This window comes from Gigantopelta aegis, chromosome 4 (genome assembly GCF_016097555.1).
Source record: "Gigantopelta aegis isolate Gae_Host chromosome 4, Gae_host_genome, whole genome shotgun sequence".
In the NCBI taxonomy this organism is placed as follows: Eukaryota; Metazoa; Mollusca; class Gastropoda; order Neomphalida; family Peltospiridae; genus Gigantopelta; species Gigantopelta aegis.
The window spans coordinates 73,599,601-73,615,836 of NC_054702.1; the positions used below are offsets into that span (position 1 = coordinate 73,599,601).

Here is a 16,236-nt window from a genome sequence, read left to right on the forward strand (position 1 = left end):
CTTAATCAGTGTTGTCCGAAATAATCACGGGCTGACGAGAGCTTCATTGTTTCTTTTTTACTTTTGTTAGTGCCACTTTCATCCCAAGTTTCTGAAAGGTTTTAGCTACTCATGTTACAGTGCACAAAGTTCACGACAAACGTGTTAAAGACTTTTATGGATTCAACTGAGATGGAAAATGATGATCTGGGAGAGCTCGAGCTTCTTTGTTTCGAAGTACATTTCTTGTATATAGTCCTTTTACCATGACCAGAAATACGACAGTTCCTATCAGATCCAATCAAGCGATAATGACAGCTGGTGTGATTTTTTCGTTACAAAGTGACATATACATATGGAAATTAATTAAGCAACACCCGTATTTGCTCAGACTGAGCAACTTTAATGAACTGGTGCATGAAATGTGTCAAAGATTTCCATACCATATGATATTTTCAGTGAACAGAAAGGGATGAGGAGAAACATAGCCAATAATACCATGACATAATGTGGTTTATTTGAAGATGGTACAGATTTGGAAAATGATTTCATTTCATTCAAAAACATTACGAATTTCACTGTTGTTGCACAGACTTAACCGTCAGTACCATGCATACATCTGGTTCACGGAAAGTGAAGAATAATGTCTGGCAAGTCCAAATATTGACTTTCCATCAGTATTTCGTGTAACCTCCCTGCACACGAACAACTGCTTCAAGACGCCTCCTCATTCCTTGGATCAATCTCTGGATTTGATTTTGAGGAATCCTGTTCCAATCATCATGCAAAGCAGCAGTCAATTCATTGAGAGTCTGGACAGGTGGGTCTCTCTGTCAAACACGACGGCCTAAAATGTCCCACATATGTTCAATGGGATTGAGATCTGGACTCATGGCTGGCGATGAAATGGTCTCAACAGCATTCTGTTGCAAGAACTGGGTGACAGCACGTGCTCTGTGAGGCCTGGCATTGTCATGCATGAAGATGGGTCTTGTGGCTAGAGGATGATTATCAAAATGGGGGACAACAGCTCTCTCAAGGATCTCCTGTTGATACTGAGGCCCATTAAGATTACCACGAATGATGATGAGGTCCATCTTGCAACCCAAGGAAATGCATCCACATACCATGACTGACCCTCCCACAAAGGGAACCGTCTCCTGAATATTGTGGGGAACCATGGCTGTGTTCTTTTGTCTCCAGACACGTGTACGACCATCCACCATATGCAATAAGAAACGACTCTCATCAGAAAAGTGAACCCTCCGCCATGATGCAGTGTTCCAGCGAACACGTTGATTATACCAGGCAAGTCGTCGTGCTTTGTGAGCTGGAGACAGTTTTATATGTTTGATGGGTCTTCTGGCCCTGTATCCTGCTGTTTTCAGCCGATTCCTGGCGGTCCTGTAGGAAATGGCTCTCCCTGGTAACCACTGTTCTTTTAAAGATGTGCTTGAGTCCCATGAAATACGCCTAACAAGTCTCAACAATACTCTATTCTCTCTTATTGTTGTCTTACGGGGTCTGCCAGGTCTTGGACGATCTTTAACATCATTGGTAGCCCAGTGTTTGGTTAACAGTCTTGAAATGATGGAAATATTGCGCCCAAGTTAACGTCCAATTTGTCTGAGGGACATTCCTGCATTTCTCATGCCAATAATTTGCCACCTTATAGCCTCTGACAATTTACGACGTGCCATGACAATTATGGTACTGAATATTCAATGCAAATTGACAAGAGAGAGTGTGACATGTAATCATTACAAACATGATTTCAACACTGTTGAGGGTATGGCATTTCACGTGCATTGTTCGTCGTTGCACGTGCATTGAATATCTCCATGGAAATGTTATGCTGTTCAGCAAGATGCCACATGTCAATATATCATTCAAGAAAATGCTCTGTTTTCTTAATTCACAGAATTATAGGTCTATGAATTGGGTGTTGCTTAATTTATTTCCATATGTATATGTTTGGACCTATCCTCTACATATAGAAGATACAGGAATTAGCTGTCTTATCTGACATATGAGCATCGTTAGTGTCGATGACTATTTACATCAGTAAATAAGTATATCTGATGTATACTGATGTATCTACTTCAGCTTGATCACACGTTGCAGTGATGGGACGTCCTCTACTGTCAGAAATATTTTACACCAGGAGAATAAGAAAATAAGAGAATAAGATAAGTAGTCCATTGTCTAGGGCAAGCTTGATGAGTAATGCCTTATCAGTTTGTTATTAAACAAGCATACAAGAGTTTTGAACGCCTTGACCAAGACACGGATGATCATCATATTCATTCAAACACAACGTGATTGTGCACTAGTAACGCTGGTCTATCAGATCAGCATAAAAGGTGTATATTTGACAAGTGCAGTGTGAGTATATGGAAGCTCGAACTATCATGCGCCACTTTGGATCATCACTTTCTATCTCCACTAAATTAATGAAAAAAAGAAAGACGTGTTTTATTCAACGACGCACTCAACACATTTTACATAGCCCAATTTAATGTTTCAATACAGCTGCCACGCCCTCCATATTACATTTTCAGGTCAAAATTACCTCAAATTGCAAAACGACCATACAGCAACGGTTATGAATTCCCTGTTTGGTGTAAATAGATATCTTATTTATTATTCTAACCCTATTAGTTTAAGGACTCCAGCATGTTCTGATTTTAAATATGGTGGATAACGGCCATCTTGGATTTGAAGGTCGAGATGACCTGAATATTACCTCAATATTATACATCCTCCATTTTGTTCAGAGGAGACGTAAAACTTCACAATACATATTTACCAAACAATCATCATTTTCAATGTTGGTAATTCAATATTAGGACCACTCACCATTAAGACCAATGTTAATAAGTCCCGCCGATGGTCGCAATAGTGGAATTTCACTGTATATATGAAAAAACTATAAATATTGTTATAAATCGTACAGATTATGAGGTTATAGGTGAACTAGAGTATTTTGAAATGAGTTAGTAGATACATTGCCATTAAGAAAAAAAGCAACAGATAATGAACAAATCATGACTTACTGAATTATATAGTTTCTTTTCCTTGGGGTAACTAGGAGAAAGTATTTCCCACAAGACCATGATGGTCACATTAATACCAGTGATCACACCAATTTGTATAAACAGATGGAAATCCTTAGGTGCCTGTGTGAATAAAATACATTTGAGAAATATTTGGAAATGAAATTATGTTGGAAACATAAGCTATTGAAGGGCAATTTGAAGGGGAAAGTTTGCAAACTGACACTTATTTCGAAACAGCGTATAATACACAGACAAATACGGTTAAATAACATTCTTTATATCTCTTATATAAATATAGGTACAGGAATTTTCATGAACAATTTGAGAGCATTCGCTATTAGGGTTTTGAATTTACGAGCATATATATGTCACGTGCCACGTTCACATTTATATGTAACGTTAAAGTGTTATGCGTTACTGGTGTTGTTTAGTATATACATTTAATGATGACCAGTATACTCGGTGATTTTAATGAGTTGTAAGTTCACTCAGGCATGAAGTTAGCATGCCCCTTGATTATAGGTCTATTATCTGATAATTACCGGCTGTGGTCATAGTGAGTGGACAAGCTGGCTTTGTAGTTTTCTTGGTAAGGTGGGGTGCACTATTGGTTATCGGATTCATTGCTTTAATAGGGATAAGATGTTCCTGATTTATACATAACAGTTATTGAAATTGATGTACGGTGTCTGTATATGAGGACAAGGAACAATGGGCCCTGGCAGTCTTTCTCAGCCAGGAAAACATAAAGTTTCATCTAAAAAAGATCGCTCTTCGGAGAGGTTGAAAAAGATTGAAATGCAACCTGTTCCAGTTAGCAATTCCTTTGATGCTTTGCTTGTTGATATGACTGACGAGATGGATTTTTCATCTGAACGTCGTTCACGATCAACATCAAACGAAAAAGTAACGCTAACTCCTGTACTTCTCTCTGATGACTAATTCAGTGATACAGTTGAACTGCCGTGGGTTAGGCTCAATTCTGATGAATTAAGTCTTTTAATAAAACATAATCCTCTTTCAATATGTCTTCAGGAAACTTTCTTGAAGGACACCGATGATTTAACCTCTATCACAAGTTTCAAGAAACTGAAAATAGGGCATCTGGGGATGTTTCCGTTCTTGTTAATGAAAACATTCCTCAGAGTATAGTGACATTAAATACTAATTTACAAGCTGTGGCTGTAAATCTCACGGCTCATAAAACTATTAGTCTATGTTCAGTTTATTTACCTCCTCGTAATCATTTTAATTTTAATCCAAGGGATCTTCAATATCGTATTCACCAGCTCCCTACTCCCTTTATTATGGAGATTTTAATGGGCACCACACTTTGTGGGGATGTGAAGATGTAAATATTAGAGGTAAACAAGTGGATGACTTAATTCTCAAAAATGACTTCCTTTTATTTAATGATAAAAGTCATACATATTTTCATTCTGCTTGTGGTTCTTTCACTTGTATAGATTTAACCCTTTGTAGTCTTTCACTTTTTCTTGACTTCTCCTGGAAAGTTGGTTCAGACCCTTGTGGTAGTGACCACTTTCCCATTATTCTGGAGAATGATGGAACTCCATCGCTTGAAAGGGTTCAAAGTTGGAAGTTGGCGAAGGCAAATTGGAATCAGTTTCAGCATCTGTACAGCACTCGACTGCAACTATTTGCCATTACTGATTGTGATGATCCCATGTCTTTGTTCACTTCCATCTTGAGGGACATTGCAGATGAAACTATTCCTAAGACTTCGGCAGTACCAAAGTGTTTCAATAAACGAAACAGGCTCCTTGAGAGGTTCAAACGTGAACCTACTGGGGATAACCTGGATGCATTTCGTATTGCTAGGGCTAAGGCCCGCAGAGAGATTAGACAGAGTAAGAAATCATCTTGGAGAACTTTTGTCTCCAAGTTGAATTCACAAACATCAGTGAAATCTGTCTGGAATAAAATCAAAGGTAGGGAATCTAGTAATACAGTTCATCATTTGTCTATCAGTGATACGGATGTTACGTCTCATCGTGACATTGCCAATGCATTGGCAGGCAATGTTTCTCACAATTCATCTTCTGCTTTCAGTACAGATACATTTACATTTGTGAGAACTAAAGCTAGAAAGCAGTCCATTAATTTTTCATCTATGGAGGAATTGCAGGATACTCTTCGTAGAGCCCACGATACATCGGTAGGACCAGATGAAATTCATTATTAGTTATTAAAACATTTATCTGAATCATCTTTAATGGTTCTTTTCAATATTTTTAATAATATCTGGATTTCTGGGGACTTTCCTTCTGATTGGAGGAAAGCTATTATCATTCCTATTCCTACGCCTGGTAAGGATCCAACCAATCCTACCAGTTATCGCCCTATCGCTTTGACAAGTTCCATTTGTAAAACAATGGAACGAATGATGAATCGTAGACTCGTCTGGTATCTTGAATCCCACAAATTGCTTACTAACATGCAATGTGGGTTCAGATCTAGACGTAGCACGGTTGATCATCTTGTTAGATTTGAAACATTTTGTAGGGAAGTTTTCGTCCATAATCTCACGTGGAAGTATGGGATTTTGGCATGGGTCTTAGAGGTTGACTTCCAGTTTCTATTTCTCCATTTTTTGTCTCACATTCACCCACAGGAGATGGGTGTGCCCCAAGGTAGTATCCTTTCTGTAACTTTATTTTCTGTGAAGATTAACAGCATCACCCAGTGTTTAACACCTGGTGTGGATTGCTCGTCATATGTCAATGATTTTCAGATTTGCTATAGATCGTCCAATATGAGTATCATTGAACGTAAGTTGCAGCTTTGTTTGAATAAATTTCATCAATGGGCAACTGACAATGGCTTTCCATTCTCAAAGGCAAAAACGGTTTGTATGCATACCTGCCAGACACGAGGTCTCCACTTAGATCCACAGTTCGTTCTGGACAAAAATCCAATTCCACTTGTGGAGGAGACCAAATTCCTGGGGGTTATCTTTGACAGGAAGCTATCTTTTGTGCCCCATCTAAATATGTTAAAAAGAAGGGCTTAAAAGCTCTCAATATTTTAAAAGTTATTGCTAATACGGAATGGGGAGCAGACCGAAAGATTATGCTCCGTTTGTATAGATCTTTGGTTAGATGAAAAATTTATTATGGATGTATTGTGTATGTGTCAGCAGGCAAGTCTTACTTGCAGATGCTAGATCCTATACACAACCAGGGACTTAGGCTTTGTCTTGGTGCATTTAGAACATCTCTTGTAGAGAGCTTGTACGTCGATGCACACGAACCTTGTTTACACCACCTAAAATTGTTTGATCTGGCACATCTGAAGAAAGATCGTACAGATACTGTAGTCTATAAACAATTGTTCATGGAAATTCAAGACAGGTACCGCGATTACATTCCTGTTTATACAGACGGATCACGGGATGGGAATTCTGTGGCTTGTGTTACAGTTTTTTCATCAGACACACTACTTTCCATGAGACTGCCCGACTCAGCATCGATATTTAGTGCTGAAGTTTGGGCAGTCATTAAAGCCTTGGAGGAAATAAAGGATTCTAGTGCATCCAAATTTATTATTTTTACCAACTCACTTTCGCCTCTCCAAGCTTTACGCAATATGAAGCTGGGCCATCCCTTAATTGGGATGGTGATACGAAAGTGTGTCTTTTTATCTATTGCCAATAAAGATGTTGGGTGCCCAGCCATGTTGGTATCAGGGGTAATGAAAAGGTAGATTCTGCTGCCAAGTCTGCTTTGGATTTGTCTCATGCAAGGGTTGGTGTGCCTTATACTGATTTTACATAATATTAACGAATTTATCTTTTCGACTTGGCAACATGATTGGAATGGTGCGGTTGCGAACAAGCTTCATGCCATCAAGCCAGTCAAGGATGAAATAGTCTTGTGCTCGCATCGGTCATACTTATTTAACCCATTCATTTATCTTGAAGAAGGATCTTCCACCTCAGTGTGACCACTGTCAGTGTACTCTGACGGTACGCCACATTTTGGTGGAGTGTACTTATCTTAAAGAAAATCGAAAAGATATATTTGGACAATGCAAATGTGATGAAATCATTTCGATTTCATCCAGAACTTTTATTGCAATTTCTACGAGATACTGACTTTTATTCTAAATTTTTATTCTAAATTTAAATTTTATCTATCTGTGATATTTGATTTTTGCAGAGTTCTTTACACTGTTTAATTTTTATATTGATGTTGATCATCGCATTGCTTTTGCCTTTACTATAGTTTGACACCCAATAGCCGATGTATTTTTCGTGCTGGGGTGTCGTTAAACATTCATTCATTCATTCAGGAACGATGGGAAGTATTCTCGTTATCACAGAGACGGCTGGGGCAAGTAACAGTGATGTTATATAAGCAGTGATAGGAAGATAGGAAGACAGGAAGGATGGCGGTTAGAATGGACGATAGCAAGAGCGAGTAACCCTGCGCGTGAGTTCAAGGGCTTTGTGTAAGGCCCCAGTCACCGGGTCTGTGACCAGGTTGGAAGCGAAAAATATTGGAATCGCGGCCAAATCGTAGAAAAAGCGCGATACTGGCCGCAGAGCAAAATCAGTCGCAGCAAGGTCGATGGTCATGTTCAAAACTCCTGACCTGAATCGTAAGAGGTCGCAGACGGTTCTTACATGATCATACCACCAGTCGCGCATGGACGCATCACCAGTCGTGCATGCTCTCGGGTCAAGTAGTGGCACCTGTCGTACGACCTCACGATCGGTAGTGCGACCAGTCACAACCTGTCCCGACTGGTTGCACACCTTACGATTGGTGGTACCACCAGTCTTTAGCTCGCAGGCCAGTTTATTTGGAGTGGCTTCTGGTGTTCAGGTCACTCTCCAACACAACACCCGAAGAGAGGATATCGCTATGGCGGGTGTACCAGTGCCGCCGAGAAGCCAAAATCTCCCCGACATCAGATTGTGGCGCTGGCTGGATCCTCTTCCCACAGCCCTTTCCCTTCTTGTTCCCTTATAGTTTCAGTTGAAAAGTTCGATGAAGTGTACTCCTTGAGAGATAGGTGACTACTGATGCTGACGCACAATCGCGAGCTTTATATCTGATCTAGCGACCCATCTCATGACTGACTGCGATTAATCGTGCAAGCGGTCGCAGGTCGCCACCACTAATCACGCGATTACCTACGTGTGGTCTTGCTATCGATCTTCTCCAATCATTGCTGATCGCACAACCACGCGTACCACCAATCATACGATGACCTACCACCAGTCTTAAACGCAATCGCAAATGGAGATCATAGCCAACATTGCCGATTGGTCGTACCTCTGCGAAATTGCCAACAATCGCGCGATCCAGAAAACGTACGATCCAGTGTTACTGAGACTACCCGTGGGCAGTAGAAGATAGTGGGTGTTTTTAAGCAGGAAGTGCGTGTGTTACACAGGATGGCGTTAGTGTAACGAGGTACACTCAACAGATGGAAAGTGGTGGTCAGAGTCATTTGACAGAAAAGTGGAAGGAGTAACAGTCTATTCCTGAAATTTATAGTATTGAGTGAAAGTCATCTCAGTTGTATCATATTTAATATATATTTTATTAGTTACCTTGGTAGGACATTCGTGATGTTGTAGAGACACTTGGTCTAGGATTATTACAGATGAAGACAGTGGTCTAGGATTATTACAGATAAAGACAGAGAGGGACATTCGTGTCAATTAATTGGCAGAGGGCAGGTAATTGTATATTTTGTGTATTAATTATTACATTTTTAAAACTTCACCACATCAATATTGCGTCTTTTCTTCCAATTAATGATACGTGACATTAATTTTTAGGTTTGGCAGTCTCATTTACATTTTTGCGAAATACAATAACTTGATAATTAACAAAAACATGACACAGAGAGTAAGTAAAACGCAGACTTGCTTCATAGTATCCCTTGGAATGCATATGCCAAGTTTGATCAAGATTGACCAAAAATGTTTGATGTTATGTTATTTTTAATAAAGTAGATGACTTTCTAATAACAATAATAGTTGTCCTTTCCTGAACATTGCATTTCTAACTGATTTAAAAGACAGATCAGCTAAAAAAAGCATGCATTAAAATATTGCTGCATATATCTCAATAAACTGATAAAATTTTTAGCATCCAGCGACATGAACTCTACATTCTGGATAAACATTTACCCCTTCATTAGGATAAACTTAAAAACAAATGTCCTTTCCTGAACAATTAGATATAATAAAAATTATAGGTAGGGTACACGATTCAGTTGTATAAAACACTAACTATGTATTCATAGACTAGATTAGTGGTGTTCCGATGATCGATTATAATCGAAGACTGATGAGTTGGGGCTCTAGCGATTTGATGATTGATTTTGAAATTCACAATCAATCGTCGCGAAAAATGTTAACCACAGTAAATATTCCCATGTTCGTTGTCAGAATTTGTATTCATCAAATCAAGTATTTGTGGGCTATTATTTTGTACATTTTTTTTTTTCTAACCTTTTGAGGCTATGCCGGTATTTACTGGTGAATCCGTGTGTTCATTGACATTTATTTATTTTCGCATTTGCCATAAAGAATAAAACAAATACTGAAATATTAAAAACAATTCGTATCGTTCATTCACAACTGGGACCAAGAAAAAATAAATTATTAGACCTATTTAAGTATGAAACAAAGAGTGATGCACAACATACCGTGGCAGCGAACTAAATCAAAACATGTCGAGCTGAATAAAATCGAAAAGAGGATAAATTATCCATGGGCGATTTGTCTACTAAAATAAGTTAGGAACTACTTTATGTGGATGTTGCTTTGCAAGAAGTTAACTGCTATCTTTACTCTTCTCACTCCAGTCAGGAATTGACAATTGATGGAAAAAAGCACAAAGCATCTACGTGTTCTGGCTAAGAAGTACTTAACTATTCCTCTCTTCAATACCTTCAACTTTTGTTTTATTCAGTTAAAAACTGAGTTGTGTTACAGAACAGCTCTTATCAAGACACCAGACATATTAAACTTTATTAACTGTCATAGATTTGACATATATACAGGCAAAACTTGTCTTTCGTGTTACATTTTTAACACTAACATTAACACAAAGTAAATTATGATATGATGATTGTCATTTTTTATTTTCTTACATGTGACATGTACATGTATATATTTTTAAAATATATGAATAGTTCAGAATTTGGCAAATCCTCTCCAAGTACCTATACATTCTAAACGATTGCATAATTGAAAGTCGATCGATTAGTGTTAAAACCAATTATAACCGATGATCTTATTTCGCAGTATGCAGATGATACTACTTTTATTTTGGATGAATCTCCCGAGTCACTGTACGGCACACTTACTACTCTAGACTGCTTTGCAAAAATGTCAGGTTTGAAGCTAAATTATTCTAAATCAAAGACAATATGGATTGGCAGAAAAAAAAATCTCAAATGAAGTCTTTCATCACACTAGATGGAAATTAGAATGGGTTCAACTAAGTTTACTTTATTGGGAATTCGCTTCTCTTTAAATCTAAAAGATATAGTTGAATATAACTTTGAACCAAAAGTATTAGAAATGGAAAGTACAATGAAAATCTGGAGTGCACGAAAATTGACGCTATTAAAAACATTAATAATACCCAAAATAATACATTTACTAATCTCATTACCAACTCCATCAGAACAATTAGCCCAAAAGTAAAACCCCCAGATTTTATAGTTTTATATGGGAAAATAAAACGTGAAACTATAATTCAAGATTATCAAAACGGAAGATTAAGAATGATTAATATTTCAATTTATATATCAGCGTTAAAATCGACATGGATAAGAAGACTACTTACAAATGATTCAAAATGGATACATATTTTTTTATCTATTACAAAGGTATCAATACATGATTTAATTATATATGGGGATCAATTTGTTAGCAAGAAAATGCAAAATATAAGTAATCCTTTTTGGAAAGATGTTCTTGAAAGCTGGCGAATAATTCAATGTGAAGAAATCATTGAAAGTATAGACGACATAGTTGGTGTCAATATTTGGCACAACAGTAAAATATTAAAAGATAAAAATCCTATTTTCTACAAAAAGTATGCCGAAAAGGGAATTATTTTTATAAATGATTTAATTGGTGTACATGGTTGCTTTCTAACTGTTGACGAATTTATGGTGAAGTATAATATAATAACGAATTTTTTAGATTATAAGTCTTTAATTAAATCAGTAAAATGTTTCATTGAAAAATATGGAAAATTAAATTGTCAAACTCTGAATTTTTTCCCTAATTATAAACCAGTTTATCCACAAAAGTTAAAGCAGATTTTAAAAGAGAAACAAGGTTGCAAGGAACAATATAAACTGCTATGCAAAACATCACAAATACCAAAATCACAATTAAAATATCAGAAAAAAAGGTTTTAACTATTCATTAAGGGAATGGAAAATATATTATAAAATACCCTTTAAATGTATTAGCGGTGGTTTCAGTACAGAATATTGCATCGAATACTCGCAACAAACCATTTTGTATATACTATTCACTATACAGATACCAATAAATGTACTTTCTGTAATCTGCTGCCAGAGACAATGGAACACTTAAAAAACTATGGAAATCTATTGCAAATTGGATAACAAATACTATGGGTGAACATATTACTTTTGATAAACATATAGTTATCTTAGGTTTTCCTAATGAAAAAACCCAGCAGTGTAGTAAATTGGATAATTATTAATATAAAATATTATATTTATTCTATAAAAATGCAAAAACAAAAATTGAACTTACGATCATTACAACAGACAATTAAAAACAAATTAGAAATTCAAAGGTGTATTCTGCTTAAAAACTGTGAATACGAATATTTTGAAACATATTGGAAGAAATGGTATAATTTATTTATTGACAATTTTACATGATCTTTTTCAACTGTAGTTTAACATATTGGCTTAGAGACAAACATTAAAAGATAAAATTTGCAACCCGTTGTTCTTTTCTTTCACTTCTGATATTTCGTTTTTCCCCTTTCTTCTTTCTCTTCTTTCTTGCTCCCAGAAATAATTTATACTAACTACCGACGTGTATGAAAACTGATGTACATTACATGGCTATTTCGGGGGGGGGGGGGGGGGGGGGGGGGGGGGGGGAGGGGTGTGTGTGAGTAGGTGAGTGAATGAGAGTTTTTTGAATGCAGTATATGTTTTAAACATGAACATTGTGTACATGTAAATAGTTTGTATATATATATATATATATATATATATATATATATATATATATGAAATCTAATTAAAATATGTGTACGTCAGTGAGCTCAGGGCACCTCAACCCTGACACTGCCAAATATTTCTGGGGACAATAACATTTTAAAAACAAAAACAAAATAAAAAACAACAAATATATATATATATATAACCGATGATCGATGATGAAATTGCAACCGATTCCCAACACTAGACTAGATAAATATGATTTTAAAAACAGTGCAACTCTTGAATTATCTGCTAATGACATTCGAATTTAATTAGAAAATGTCCTCTCCTGAACATGTTCTACAACAGCCTCTACATCCTCATATTTACACTATTAAAGTCGTTTTTGATAATTGAAATCAGACATTACTTTTATTATATCGTTTAAAATATCAATGTCCGTACAATCCCAATACATGTATCTTCTGATTTACTTTAAGGGTAAGGGGTCGTAGTATTTATATGTGTAGTTTATATGTCGATTGATACACTGCAGGTAGGAGATTTAGCAACATTTAATTAGGAAATGTCCTTTCCTGAACATGTTACTGTTACTCTTGTCGTTCATGGGATTTGATTTGGTTTGTATACACCCGGATGTCTTTTGTACAACTGACTTGACTAAAGTAGTCTGGAAGTGGCAGCCTGTTTTGGGTCATACAGGAAGGATGTATTATCCAGTAACGGTTCTCCTCGTGAGTGGCTACCCTCCTACAGACGAGGCACTAAACAAAGATTCAAAGCATCAACACTTGTTGTTCGTATTATATTAATGCCGTACTGTCGAAAGCTACACAACACAATAAAGGTATGAAACATGACTAAGGGCTTTATTGTATATATATACCGGTAACGGCAGTATTAAAAATATTCCTGACATTATAACTTTATATATTACCCGCTTTCGTAAATAATATGCCTTCGTGAAGATGATGTATACACGCCATGTCTTTGCAAGCAATGCACCAAATATCAAAGAGAAAGCAATGACGACAAAAAATCCTCTGATCTAGAAAATAACAATATAAAGAAACCAGCATACCTGTATATCGGAAGTAACACACATACAACACTATCTAAATATTAAGGATCCTCAATTGAAATAACTGACGATAAAAATAGCAAAACAGATTGATTGAAACATATTTTGTGTTTTAAAGAACAAATGGCACAAGATGCACAACTTACTGGGCCTTCTCCATAATACATATATGTTACGACAGTAATCAATCTAATTAAAATTAGGTCCACTATTACATGTGGATCTAACAGCAGCCCGTTGGAGCTCATGTACAGTTGACCTTTCATTCGACCAATCAAAACCTTATTTGGAAAATCATGCCAGTGATTTGAAAAGAATTTGAAAACATTCTGGATTATGCCGAGGGTAAAATTCGTTTCAAGACGAAAAACCCCCACCTGTGATGGTATAGCCATAAAATCTGTTTATACTAGTATACAATCTAGAGTTTATTACTGCACTTTCCCCCCTGTTTTTTAATGTTGAAATAGACCAACAAGTTCGCCTATTACATAAATAGTCTCGTTCGATATTTTTAGAATTTTTATGCTCCCGAATAACGTTATAAAAGGCGAAGTGTAATTGGTCGATATTTAAATTGTTATTTATAGATGAAATGACACCTGGACCTGGGAGTCCAAGCAGTGCTGTTAAATCTACTGGTAGACCAGTGGAGCTAATTTTAATCAGACTGCGACAGTAATATATTTTTGCAATTTAAATATGAACAGAAATAAACATTTCTGAAAAAAAAAGAAAAACAAAAAAGAATAAAGGAAACAGAAAAAAGATGCAATAAAGTTTTCTGTGTTCGATAATTAGACAGCAGGTTCGCTAAAGTAAAACACAAAACACAAACAAAGCATCACAATGATTACGTAATGGCTACAAAAATAATAATATTAATAAAATAAATAAACAGTAATAATTTTTAAAATCCATATTTTATTTACTAATTAAGGCAAACATCCAATAGCTGAAGAAAGCAAAGTGCTCTAGTGGTGTCGTTTAAACAAACTTTTTAGTATATCGCTCACAACAACATTACAACAATCGTCATGTTCCTCCAGTGACAAAACACTTTACTTTTACTTTTAAACTATGCATAACTGCACATGTATATGTATTTATTTAAAAATTATTTTAGAAGGTTGCAGTTTAATATATATATATATATATATATATATTATGTATATTGTAGTTCAAGTAATTTATCAGTTGCATTATATTCTTACATATCTATGTTTTGTTAGACATACATATTAATTGTTAGTTTGATGAACTAAATTAAGGTTGCTATGCTTCTGCATTCATTTTGTTTTTGCCATTAAGGCTATTTCAGACCCAAATTAATTTTAGCAATATTTCACACTACGATATTCCTTTATTTATGGAAGCTGTAGAAAGGGTTTTGGTTTCTGTACTAGCGAGTTCTATAAAAGTGGAAGTCCTCCTAGAGAAGGAGTTGGAACCATATACAGAGGCCAAGATCATATCTCTACTGTTAACAACGTAGCTTACAATATGTAGGCCTAATGTATGCAGCAATATGGTTTTGAATAAGCTAATTATGGAAGATTCATAATCGTCATGTGTATACAGCTTCTAGTACAGACGTTTTAAATGTTATATTATTTTGGTCTATTACTCAAAGTACATTATTGCATATTAAGGTTAATTTCCTCAGAAGAAGTGAGTTCCTTTGATGGCAAAGTACCTTTAACTTCGTTCTTCCTTTAATATAATAATAATAATAATAATAATAATAATAATAATAATATGGCTTTAGAAAGATACCAAGGTGTTTGCAAAGAAAGTACATGTCAATATGTATGTAATTAATATTCTTTGTTACTTTCCTGTACACACACACTCGCACCCAATTAAAAAATAACTGAATCAAAAATTCCAATTTAATTTTAAATACCTGACATAACACTGGTAGAGACCTGGCATCCATTCCCTTTACACACACATATGTGTATGCTATTATACATCCCAGCAAGATGATATTGTTTAAGTTAGGTGACGACATTTTAATGATTCTGCAAGACAGGAAAAACATATTTGCTAAGTTTCATAAAGATCACCAATTGACTATGAGAACGCATAAACCTTCCAAACAGGCCTGACCCGGAGAATCAGGATGTACTTCAAAGAACTTACAAGAGGCGTATCCGCCTGTAGAGCTCCGTTATTTAATTTTCAATTTTGTCAGGTGCAGTTAATTAATTAATTTGTAAAGACCACCTAATGTTTAAAAAAACTAAAGATCTAAAATATTTCTAATAGTTTGTGAAAAGTGTCCCAAAGAATCCTAAGACCACATCTGAGAACTATCCGATCAAAACTCTAGAAGATAGACTTTAAAATTTCAATGTTAAATTTATATTTAAAATGTTTAAATATAATAAAAATTCACAAATTCAAATTTTCCAAAATATCTCTTATAGTTTTTTAAAGAATGCAACAGAACTATATGATCAAAACTCTAGAAGATAGATATTAAAATTGTGTATTTAAATTAAACTCCCCAAAAACTTGTTTATTAAAAAAAATATAAATTTCCAAAATATATCTCTATTAGATTGTGGAGGGCGCCACAAAAGATGGCGCTACCAAGTTTCTTAACAATTCAATCAAAACTGTAGAAGATAGACTTCCAAAGAAAGTTGATGGATAGACGCCAGAAAAATTGTTATCAGGAAAGCTCCACAGATAGTCTAGAGGCAGAATCCAAAAAGTGGCTTAGAGATGGATTTCGTTCTACCTGAGAAAATCAAAGCGACCACCATGGTTATTTCCATGTACGATAATATGCTGCATCATATTCCAGTGGAGGTCAACTTTGAAAAGTGTGTATGGTCACCAGAGGTCACTAAATGCCAAGGTGGTACACATTTGAAGCAAAAAAATAATTTTTAT

General features: G+C 35.7%; 1 protein-coding gene across 1 annotated transcript in view; it reads right to left on the reverse strand.

Moving 5' to 3' along the window:
- The window catches only part of LOC121372259 (gamma-aminobutyric acid type B receptor subunit 2-like), a 30,430-nt gene extending 15,076 nt beyond the window's left edge, over positions 1 to 15,354 (reverse strand). The window contains exons 1-3 of the mRNA XM_041498550.1: positions 15,239 to 15,354; positions 13,189 to 13,299; positions 3,036 to 3,158 (exon numbers count right to left, since the gene is read on the reverse strand). Of these exons, the coding sequence (XP_041354484.1) occupies positions 3,036 to 3,158; positions 13,189 to 13,299; positions 15,239 to 15,346 (342 nt within the window). The 5' untranslated portion in view covers positions 15,347 to 15,354. The remainder of the gene's footprint in view (positions 1 to 3,035; positions 3,159 to 13,188; positions 13,300 to 15,238) is intronic.
- Between the last annotated feature and the right edge of the window lie 882 nt (positions 15,355 to 16,236).